The 12447-nt window shown below is 36.1% G+C and overlaps 1 protein-coding gene across 4 annotated transcripts in view; it reads right to left on the bottom strand.

Moving 5' to 3' along the window:
• LOC110458190 (PH and SEC7 domain-containing protein 2-like) overlaps positions 1 to 11862 on the bottom strand; it is a 41364-nt gene extending 29502 nt beyond the window's left edge. For 3 of the 4 annotated variants that reach the window (XR_002463773.1, XM_021509789.1, XM_021509791.1), the window contains exons 1-10: positions 11821 to 11862; positions 8809 to 10281; positions 8286 to 8479; positions 6622 to 6680; positions 5433 to 5566; positions 2792 to 2894; positions 2469 to 2550; positions 1973 to 2201; positions 1351 to 1495; positions 649 to 792 (exon numbers count right to left, since the gene is read on the bottom strand). Coding sequence is in view for 3 of the 4 variants with exons in the window: in XM_021509789.1 (XP_021365464.1) it covers positions 649 to 792; positions 1351 to 1495; positions 1973 to 2201; positions 2469 to 2550; positions 2792 to 2894; positions 5433 to 5566; positions 6622 to 6680; positions 8286 to 8479; positions 8809 to 10181 (2463 nt within the window). In the remaining variant the exon portion in view is untranslated. Of the gene's footprint in view, positions 1 to 648; positions 793 to 1350; positions 1496 to 1972; positions 2202 to 2468; positions 2551 to 2791; positions 2895 to 5432; positions 5567 to 6621; positions 6681 to 8285; positions 8480 to 8808; positions 10282 to 11773 lie in introns of all 4 variants that reach the window. The other variant, XM_021509790.1, reaches the window with a different exon arrangement.
• Between the last annotated feature and the right edge of the window lie 585 nt (positions 11863 to 12447).

Raw genomic sequence — 12447 nt, forward strand, 5'->3', positions numbered from 1 at the left:
ACCCTGGGCATTTTGGTTATTCAGAAGAAGTTGTTTAAAGTTTTTAAACATATTTGACCCCTGTGACCTTGAATATGGGTGAAGGTCATTCATTTGAACAAACTTTGTAGCCCTTCATCTCAGCTAGCTACTGGCCAAATATCATCACCCAGGTCATTTTGGTTATTGAGAAGAAGTTGTTTAAAAGTTTTTTAATACAATTGACCCCTGTGACCTTGAATATAGTTGAAGGTCATTCATTTGAACAAACTTGGTAGCCCTTCACCAAAGCATGCTCATGGCCAAATATCATCTCCCTGAGCACTTTGGTTATTGAGAAGAAGATGTTTAAAGTTTTTGACATATTTGACCCCTGTGACCTTGAAAATAGGTGAAGGTCATTAATTTTAACAAATTTTGTAGCCCTTTATCCAAGTTTGCTTCTGGTCAAATATCGACACCCTAGGCCTTTCGGTTATTAAGAAGAAGTCGTTTAAAGTAAAATATTGACGCCGGACACCGGACGCTGGACGGACGGACGACGGACGCCGCACCATGGCATAAGCTCACTTGGCACTTCGTGCCAGGTGAGCTAATAAACTAAAGGCCTAAGGGTCTGATGATGGTGGGCTCAATTAACAGTAGGAGCTGAGAATAGTCATCAGTTACCTCACTCTCCAGGAAGCTTTCCTTTTCCAAATAGTCTTGTATAAGGCGGGACTTGGCCCCCTTTTCTGGGGGAAACTGGCGATGATCCTGGAGGTCAATCTCCACCTGGTCACACATGGCTTCATGACGCTGTAGCTGATCGTGCTACAGAAATAACCAAATAAATTTCTAAAATCATCACAATAAAATAGGCAGACATCTACAGTTTGAGTCCCAAGAATAAGGAGGCCCAATTGGCCAATTTCAATTATGGCTATGTTTAAGCAACGATGGCAAATCATTCATATTACATATTATATAGCAACTATTTTCAAATTTTTGATGCGTCTCTCAGCATCCAGATATACAACAAATTTCCTTTATACATTTTATTCCATGGTCCAAAGAATGTTTGTTTGAAATATGATCAACTGTTCAGGAGAAGAAGACTTTCAAATACACACAAAATTACCCTGTTTTGGGCTCAGCCCGGCTTCATACCCAGAAATTGCATATGGTTTATGGATGGGGATTTAATCATTTTCAAGTTATAACTTAATGACTTAGTTCCAATGGGCTTTTAGGACTCCTGGGCAATCAAGGTAGCATGAGTGCATTTGTCTCTTTATGGCTAGGTAATTGTAAATCTAAGTAACAATGGCGACATTTCAGTAAAATTTTCATTTTGTTATATTTATGTAACAACCATTCCAGTGAACCTACCAGATTAAATCTGGTGTAAGCCGCTGGTAACAAGGGTCTCTGGAACTTCTTTTGTGAGCCCACAGCTCCAGGCAGTTGTGGGGAGGAAAGGCTAGCTGACACATAATTGATGGTCTCAATCCATTCCTGGAGTTCACGACTGTCACTGAAGTCAGAAGGACACAGTATACAATTTACTGCTATGTACTATTACACATTGGGTGTAGACATGTTAACTTACTTTACCCAGTGAACTTTGATCAGTTTTTTTTTACAAATACTTACTTTAATTCAATTTAAACATTTTATACTCACTTATTCCACTGCAGTGTAGATATTTATACTCACTTATTCCACTGGAGTGTAGACACTTTATACTCACTTATTCCACTGCAGTGTAGACATTTTATACTCACTTATTCCACTGGAGTGAAGACATTTCATACTCACTTATTCCACTGCAGTGTAAATATTTCTGATCAATACTTACTCCAATGCAGTGTATACATTGTGTTGACATTGTTTATTGAAATTTCACAGAAGTAGTTCTACATCGATGAAAGCCATTTATTCACTTGTCAAAATTTTGCAAGTTAATCTGTTTATCAATATACTTTTGATTTTTATTCTTAACCTTAATTACCTTGTTTGAAACAGATATTCTGCCCCGTCTGCAGTGCTAAGCCTGAAGACGTGCTGCTTCTTTATGTAGTCAGCAGCCTTGGAGGCAAGGCAGTGGTGGATACGTATGGCATTGTTGGAGCCCTGTATGAGCTGTCCTTTCTTCATTCCATGTTGGTCCTTGTAGAGGTAGAATATCAAATCACGCAGAGAGACATAGTACATCTTCCATCCTCTCTTTCCCAACGGCGCTGTACATGATCAAACTTATTCAGTTAACAATAGTAAGATTAAAATAAATAGCATTGATACAGAGATAATACAAAATGACAAGGATAAATCACACATTTACAGATACATATCATTCGTTATATATGTACCATAAACATCTAACAGAATAAAATTGTTTCAACTATTGAATATGTCGTAATATTTGTACTTAACAATATTTTCTTGACACAAACAAAAAGAAATTCTAACTTGAGCAGATTTACATTTTTTTTTTATAAACCACTTACTTCTTCTCCTATCTGCTTCCAAACAACACTTCCTCATCACATAGCCATTTTTGTATTCAGTTGCTTTGTCTGGATCAGGTGCCTTGTAACATGGCACAAACATTAAATTAAGGTACATTTTAGACATATAATTAGGCACAATGGCCACGCTTCATTTACTACTGATAATAGAGAAAAGACCTCTCTGTAAGTTTGAAAAATCTTAAAATCAATGTTACATTTCTTCCTTTGGACATTCTGTTCCTAAATATGTTACAGAAATCTGAACTTGTCAAAACCCTTTGGTATGAATTGCTCTATATTTATTCCCTGAGAAGACTTACACCTAGGAAAGGGTTCCCGCCTAAGGCTGGTGCTGACATGTTTGTTAGTGTTGCGGCATTACGGTCCTCTGTCTGACTGTGATCCTCCTCGTGGTCATCATCACTGTAAAAATACAAGGTGAAGACTACAACCATTAGAAGTGTAGAACCTAAGTTTTTTCTCCTAAATGATGCCATTTGCTTGATGCATTCCAAACTATTTTACCAGTTGGACCAGAGTTATTTATTTAAAAGACAAGAGGCCCAAGGGCCTTAGCTGTTATAGCATAGGTACTGGTAGCTTTATTTTATTGTTTAGATGTGATGTGGAAATCAGCATGTAAACTAAGTGAAATACAATACTTGTCATGTCATCAAAGGGTAAGAATTTTTAAATATTGGTAAATGTTCCCTTTGGGGCCATGCCCTAGCCCCTGGGGATAGGGTAGGAATTCCATTTTTACAATGTAATACCCTCATCCAACAAAGATGATTCTGACCAAGTTTGAATAATTTTCTGCTGAAAATGGATAAAATATACCCAAAAGTGTTATTTCCTTATATAAACTATAGTTAACTTTACCCCCTCCCCAAGGGAGAACGGATAATTCAGGGGTCCTAAAATTAACAATTTCAATAAAGCTCCTGATGATCTATCTATCCATGCACTGAAAATGACTGTAGTACCTCTGAGTCTAGAGAAGAAGATTTTTGAAATATTGGTTAATTTTCCCTTTGAGGCCCCGCACCCTGGCCCCTTGGGTTGGGGTAGGAATCCCAACTTTACAATTTTGTAGTCTCATCTACCAAGGATGATTCTGACCAAGTTTGAAAAAATTCCATCCACTGGTTCTTGAGAAGTTGAAAAGTTTACGCATGACGGACGACGACGGACAGAAAGTGATCGGAATAGGTCACTTGAGCAATGCTCAGATGACCTAAAAATAGGAACAGACCTTATCATTTGATGTCGCTTCCTGGTAACCCTTGGCAAGACCCATCAATGCTTACATTAAAATTTACAGGTCTGCCAACCTTTACTGTGTATCAGGCAGGATATTTTGAATGTAGTGATTTTTTGGTTATATGCCAAATGGAGTGAAAGTTCTACAAAAACTACACAATAAATTGACACTTCATCTTAAATATGACCTTGCGATTTCCAGATTCTGGTAGATTATAAGAATAACAAGCTTTTCACCATAATTTGTATTAATTAACTACGAAAGTGATCAGGTCCCAATTTGGCCGATTATCCGTAAATGTAGACTATTATGTTAACAGACTACTGTACAGTGTAAACATATAATTAATCTGTTAAGGGATTCACAAGCTTTTATGGAAAGCACAGATGAACATAATAACAAAATGACTACTAGGGTATATAATCGCGTATCCTGGTTGCAACGGGACGTGTGGCGCAGAAATTTTCCACGATAAACGAATGCACTTGGACAGTTCTACAAGCAGGGCTAAAAATGCACATTTTCGGAGAATAAAAAACAATGTATCAAGAATAATATGCCCTTCTTTCATCCGTCCACTAAATTCCATAACGTATCTTAAAGACTAAATGTGACTTGACATTGTTTAAAAAAGAAATAACGCAAATTGGCATGCAATAGTCAGCATTTTAGTTTCGGTCAGGTACGTCTGGACCCCTCAATCTACACGTACCAAATTTTCCTGAGGTCAGCCTCGGTCCAAATCTATACCTGTCGTTTCCTTTACAGGTTCAACCCTTTCCTTTACAGGTTTAACCCTTTTCTTTACAGGTTCAACCCTTTCCTTTACAGGTTCAGCCCTTTCCTTTACAGGTTCAACCCTTTCCTTTATAGGTTCAACTCTTTCCTTTACAGGTTCAACCCCTTTCCTTTACAGGTTAAACCCTTTCCTTTACAGGTTCAACCCTTTCCTTTACAGGTTCAACCCTTTCAACTGGATACGCGAATGAAGTCCTATATTCCCCAATTAAATCCTCCACTTAGAAGGGGTATCATATCCCATCTTTAATCAATCTAGTATTTCCAACATTTTTATGCAATACCAAGATTATCAGGTACATGTCCTGTTTGCAAAAACAAGATTGATTTATAGTTATACTCTTGCCAGAATGGCAGATTAATAAGGCCTGCATGTGCCAAGAACTGTAGGAATAGTCTTTCAAGAACATGGATTAAACAAAGGGGCATAACTTCTATAAATAGGGGACATAACTCAAAGTTTACATCCTGTAACATAAGCAACATTAGGCAGTCTTATTGAATCACCAAGTGTGGACATTTCTACACTTCTGGTAGTTCTGAATCAACAAAAAGGCCACTGAAAATACACAGTAGTGTGAATGTCTTGTTGAAGCAGTCTGTAACTCTTTACATACGACTGCCTGATGCATAGATACCTTTTGAAAATATGAAGGCCTGTTTAAGACTAGATTAAAAAGGTTTCTAGATCGTAGTGTTCAGTTTAATAGGTTACCCTGTGTATTAACAGTTTATGTCTCCCATTCAATAGGTCTGGTTTTGATGGCTGGTTACCAGCAGATCATTTACTTACCTGAGTACACTGTTACTCAACTGGCCAAGCTATTTTTGTACATAACTTACTTACACTGCATACTCAATAAGTTCAGAGTTAATGTTTTCGTAGGTAATTTACTTACACCGCCCACTCAATAGGCTCAGCCTTGATGTTTTGGTAGATAATTTTCAGCAGATCTTTTGGAAAATTGTCACCATCATTGAGCTCTGCCAGATTTTCTATAAACTCAGAACATGTCATCTTCCTGCCAATACTCTGCAATACAAATTGGATATAAATCAATGAAACAACAGTGTCAAAATCTCACAATATCTGTTGAAGATTAGAAGTAACCTCACAATCATCTGACTCTACCACCAGTTTAGAGATTGTTGGACAGTGTACACATCAGAAAGTGGTGCCCTTCAATACAGATTACTTTTTTCTCTAGTAAAATATTGCTGCAATAATAATTTAAGTATAACTAATAGATCACAGAAGCAGATGAAAATTCATTTTAATTTTATGATATAATGAACCCCATCAGCATTGCTAATCAACATTTTTGAAGTGATAAAAATCAAATCCTTAATGCAATTTATAGAACACATAATTAGCAGCTCTGTGCAGAGTCACAGCCAGAATATAAAATGTTAATTAAGCGTTAGCGTGTCTGTGCACAATAGACACAAAAAAGATATTAAAATGTTAACAGTATTATTTTTTGAAGGGTAGATATTTAGATCATGCTCATTTCCCTATGGCCCTCACATGCACTCAATATACATTTTAAATCAACACTGGAAAACTGCCTGGTCAATAATATAAGGGCCTCATGGAAAAAATATTCATTTGTGGTTTTAGAAAAATAAGGTTGTTTCTTTGCCTATAAATGGGTTTTTTCCCACCCACCCACCCACCACTCAGACTATTACATTTGTGTCAGGGCTTGTGAAAAATTTTAATATTTATTACAAGATAAGGTCAGACTGGTAGATATTTTTCAAATGAGCTTTTGCACTAGTACCCTAAATATGAAATTGAACACCCTTGAAATGGTTATAACTATTTATAATTAGATGATTTAAGATGACTTGTTTTCCTGTGATGTGAGGATCATTTATCATAATTCCTGTCGATATCTGATTTTGTGTAATAAAGAAAATTTGCCCCATTATAAAGTGCTTCAATAGAAGGGTGAGGATATATATATATATATATCTACAATGCAAAATGAGGCATTACATATAAATGCAAATAACAAACATGATTTATGCCTGTTCAGAATTTGTCAATGAAACATTAGAGAAAAGATCATGTGAAAACCGTACCTGGCCATGAAGGTCTGTGTTCAGTAACATAATAGCACAGGTAAGCGTATGACAGGCATCTGCAAAATATGAAACAAATAACATATAGTATCCATGGACATCCTACAGACATTTTTGCGGTTAAGCCGACACCCACCCCCAACACAAACTAGGGCTCCATATTAACTTTTAAGTGTACTTATAATTACACCTACCTGTTGAGCTAGTTGAAACCAAATCTCACTTGCAAAAATCCACTCTTGATTTGTTAGTCAATTAGCATTAAAATTGGAGAAGTTTTAGTTTGGTTTGAACTTCATGCATGCTTGTACATTTGATTGTCTGTAGTACTGTTGCCCAAAAATGATTTAAATTGTTGATGAGCCATAAAACAGCACCAAACAAGCAAATATTTCCTGAAATTCTGAATCATTGGCTAATTATATTTAATAAAAGAAAGTTGTTGACATGTCACCGCCATAACTAAAAGATCAGCAGACTTCTCGGAGACTCGGTGCTCCAGAAATATTCACGGTATGGCCATCAAAACACAAGGCCTGAATTTCAACAAAAAATTATTGCTTGCTACCAATACACAAGAACTGACATTATCATCATTGCTACCAATACACAAGAACTTACATTAACATCATTGATACCAATACACAAGAACTTACATTATCATCATTGATACCAATACACAAGAACTTACATTATCATCATTGATACCAATACACAAGAACTTACATTATCATCATTGATACCAATACACAAGAACTTACATTATCATCATTGATACCAATACACAAGAACTTACATTATCATCATTGATACCAATACACAAGAACTTACATTATCATCATTGATACCAATACACAAGAACTTACATTATCATCATTGATACCAATACACAAGAACTTACATTATCATCATTGATACCAATACACAAGAACTTACATTATCATCATTGATACCAATACACAAGAACTTACATTATCATCATTGATACCAATACACAAGAACTTACATTATCATCATTGATACCAATACACAAGAACTTACATTATCATCATTGATACCAATACACAAGAACTTACATTATCATCATTGATACCAATACACAAGAACTTACATTATCATCATTGATACCAATACACAAGAACTTACATTATCATCATTGATACCAATACACAAGAACTTACATTATCATCATTGATACCAATACACAAGAACTTACATCAACATCATTGGTTTGACGTTTTGTACCTATATCTCCTCGTGATATGCAACACTAATGGACTGTACTAGCATATGGATTGTCGTAATAACCTCAAACAGTCTTTCCTCATGACACATATATATATAAGGCAAGACAAGATGGGAAGGACAAATAAAACTTCAATTGATATGTTTGGACAACTTCTTTGATATCTTTAATAATAATAGTATCCTATTGATTCAGAAAGATTTGTAATGAACACACTATATATTTTTCAAGTACCCAGACATTTAGGTTGCCCGACATGGGGTCATACAATGTATATCTGGCCCGGCCAGTCGGGCAAAGCCCAATATTGAGCCTTGCACACAAACAAAATCAAAAACATTTAACCATTTGCTGTCTAAAAATTTACTAGCTCTGTGGTTATGACTGTATTAAACGAAACTCTAATTGATTCAATTACCTTCAGAATTATAAACGCCTTGGTTGCTTTCAATGTATCGCTTGGAGAAGTGAGCTAGCACCCGTTCCCTCTCTTGTGTCTCCCCTATCAGACAGAACTGTAACAGGAACATCCTCAGAGCCTGATCAAGTGTCTTCTTTTCAAAATGAAAAAACTTGAGGTACTCTTCTGATACTAATGCACCAAAATCATTTCTGCAAAGAGGAACAACAAAACATTAAACTTGGCACTTACCATAACTTCATTATCTCTAGGCAAAACGTAACCAGCCAATATAATGTATAGCAAATAATGTCTACATAAAACAATATTATAAACCATGGGGGTATGGAAACAGCCCTCATAACAAAGACTTGTTTTAGATTTATCATTACCAGGTATTAAATGTAAGAGAAGTGAAGCTATTGCTGCTATACTAGTTATATCATCTCTATATGTGTATATATATACAGGAATAATCACAATCAGTACTTACGTATGTCGATAAGTTTACAAGTGGTAGCGTACAGGTATAAACACTTACTTCTTACTTAGATGCCTTGACACATCCGATTTTTTGAATCCATCCAAGTTATACAGTCGTTTGGCAAGCCGCTGTGCTGATGGTCTATCAACACCCTTAGCAAGAGGTTGATAGTCTAAGAGATTGGGATCTAGGGATGGGTCTAACGAATATCTTTGGGCCTTTCCATTATCTCGCTCACCATTGTCATTATTTTGCGAGTCCTCTAGAGAATTATTGTTTGCAGCACCATCACCAAACATTTCATTATCCTCTTTGGTTTTGGCTTTCTTCATATTTGGCTCATCCGCTAGTGTTATAAATCCAGGTATGAACTCCTTATCATGGCACCGGTCTGCCTTGTGTTCCGGAGAACTGTCAAGACTTCTGGAGGTCACCAAAGCATCTCCCTCCCCAATTCCTTCCAGTGAAGCTGTTGAATTGGCAGTGCCATGTTGTGGTATTTGATCTAAGGAATATGCCTTATTATCTTCGTCTATATCTATGGTCACTAGAGAGAACTCAGATTGGAGCTCTTGACTTTTGCTAGGACGTACACTCTGATGACTGCCGCCCTTTATTTGCACAAACTTTTCGGCACTTTTACTGGTCACCATCTTAGAATAATCTGTGTCCTTTTCTGATTCACTATAATCCTTCACATTCTCACTAGAACTATAAGTATCACTATCTTTGTTTGCTGGATCAGTTTCTGGAGAAATAAGTGGATCAGAAGAATGACCGTTTGGCCCTAAAATACACTGTAGCACTGTCTGTTCCGATATGTCAGACTTGATATCAGAAGGCGTTGAGACAGATGAAACTGATGTACTTGCAGCTGAGGACTGTGATCGCGTCATGTCTGCCAAGTCCTCAGAACTTATCAAAGACAAGTCTGATACACTGTTGGGCTCAGTGGCTTGACTCCTGTCTCTTTCTAATGTCCCTGAATCCTGATCCTCAAAACCAGACTCTGCAGACCGTTGATTGTCTTTAGTGAGAGTGGTACCCTCTGTATACTCTTGAATGCCTTTTTCCTCTATAAAAACAGCATTGGTGTGTATACCTATGTCGCTCAGGTCAGCTGTGTCGCTGGTGTCAGTGCTGTCAGATGTGCTTCTGTTGCCCTTGTCTCTAGTTTTCTGTGTGGTCCGAATTATCATGTCACCTGTCATGACAAAAGTTTCAAAACCCTTGTCTTTCTTGGTGTTGTTTTCCTTGGAGCTGGTCTCTTCAATCTTGGAATGTGTGTCCACCAGTCCATTTTCCTGAAATATGTGCTTGGGCTGTTCTTTTGTCAACTGTTTGACCTTGTTGTTAGCCAGTGTGTGGCCTGTGGCCCTGACTGGCACGGGGATACGGGAGGAGGCACTCTGAGCGACACGGTCCACCATCACCAGCTAGCATGCAATCACATCAGGCATCCAAACCATCAATTGGTTACGACCTTCCCACAAGTGTAAGGCAGTTTTTATCATCATGATATGTTTTCATCTACAAATAAAAAAAATGTTGAAATGATTTCACTTTCAATAATGTATTCATAATTTTGCTAATGCAAGTATCAATGAAATTTAAATATTCAGCTAAGTCTTATTTTGAAAGTTGTTGTTATACATGTATACACATCTTAATCATCATAATCCAAATTCATACACATTCGATGTAATTTAGAAAAGTCACAAGCAAACTAGAGAGCTATCTAAAATCTTAGCCAGACAAATTATAAAAGAATATCCACCCCACAAATTTTATCATGAGCAAGATTATTCATTCTAAGGAACACAAGTATGTGTAAGCTTCTCTTAGTAGAGATGTGTTTCCTCAATAATCAAACACATTATTGTATCTAAGAAGTGGATTGTGTTGTCATTGAATTCACATTCAAAACAGGAAGTTCAGCAGTGCAATAACACAGGTTTGATTTCGTAGCTTCACTTGTATCAACACTTCCAAACTCCATTGCTATTTGTTACTCATTATGGTCCACTGCAATATAAACTTGGTGGCATTTATATACACGTGCATGCGTACGTGGTACATGATTATATTGTCATGTGAATATGGTATCTTTATGTCTTTTTGTACATATGCAGTTCCTTGTCAGTTGTTAATACTCAGAAATTACTGACATAGCGATACATAATTGTAAGCTGCAAACAATTAACTTGTATCTTCCGTGTTGGTCAAGACTGATAAGATTACAGTAAAATAACGCTTTTTAACCATTAAACTTTAATTATAACCAATAAATCAAAATTAAATATACCTTGAATATGACAGGAAGTATTTAAATATGCCTCAAATATCTAATTATAGAGAAAAGGAAATTATGGAAATGTCCTCACCGGACCTGACAGTTGTGTGCTACAGAAACAAGGAACCTGTTAGTGAATTAATATTACTTGGCTCAAAATTTTACGGAAGTAGACTAACCCAATTATAACAGCTATGGTTGTATACAGGTACCTGTACAGTACATGTACATTGTTAACTCTTTATGACGCAAATTACCTGTTTATTGCTCTTTATTTGGATTAGAGTGTGGATCCTCCATAACACTATTAGTCAATAGATGATTTAAAAATATATTTTACATGAATGCACATTTATAGATATCTAAATATTCCAGATTTCTCTACTAACATCAAACTGCACAAACTGAAAATATTACAGGTAAACATCCCATCGAACGCACGAAGTTCAACAGGCATGCATTCTATTCAAGCTATTACTCCCTGGTGAATCAAATGTACTTGTGATATTGCTATAGATTCAAGCGTATATGTTTACATCGGAATAGCATGCATCTATGAAGGGGGAGTTTCGGAAATTAGTGACAGAAGTCTCTTTGTCGGCATCGGTATTTTTTTCAGTTGTTTACATTGTACTTAAAACTATTACTTCGGTCAATGATCCGAGTACACAATGGGCATAAAATTTAAATAATGAATACACACACGTTGAAATATATTCATCACAATACCTCATTTTGCGTACTACAAAAAAGCCGAGTTGTAATAAAATCATTACCATTTTCCTCCATATTGAAATTTGTAGTCGGCACTAATTCACGGAGCAATACCGGTCACGGAGTCTTCCGGAATTATACGCGCTCGTCGAAAATGACCTCTTTATACTTTTACATGCCACTAAAGGTTCCAAGATCTAGTGAATATTCAATTTTCATGTTTGATAGCTTAAAATTTCAAAAAAAAAGAGTTTAGTCAGAGAAGTCTAGTACATATTTAACTGTTATGGTTTTATTAACCAAAGGTGAGGGTTAGGCCCAAAATGGAACAATACCTAAAATGGAACACTTTTCAAAAATATGATGCAACACGAGCTTTGTTTTACTTTGCAAATGGAACAAAAAATAAATTAATGAAATGAGAATTTTCCCGGGGCAATGGTAAGGTTAACCTCCCATAACTGTAATACATTAATGAAATCAAAATAATTGGATACCTGTTATCCATTGGAAAAGACTTATATATGCTTAGCCTGTTGTCTTATCCCTTTGTTAAACATGTACTATTATATTTCTTATGTAATACTAGTATTTATCTTTGTATTAATAATAAAATATTTTGAATTGAATACATCTCTAAACATATGCTTATTGTCCAATATCCTCAATAAGATAAATACTAGCCTTGA

This window comes from Mizuhopecten yessoensis, unplaced genomic scaffold (assembly GCF_002113885.1).
Source record: "Mizuhopecten yessoensis strain PY_sf001 unplaced genomic scaffold, ASM211388v2 scaffold9499, whole genome shotgun sequence".
In the NCBI taxonomy this organism is placed as follows: Eukaryota; Metazoa; Mollusca; class Bivalvia; order Pectinida; family Pectinidae; genus Mizuhopecten; species Mizuhopecten yessoensis.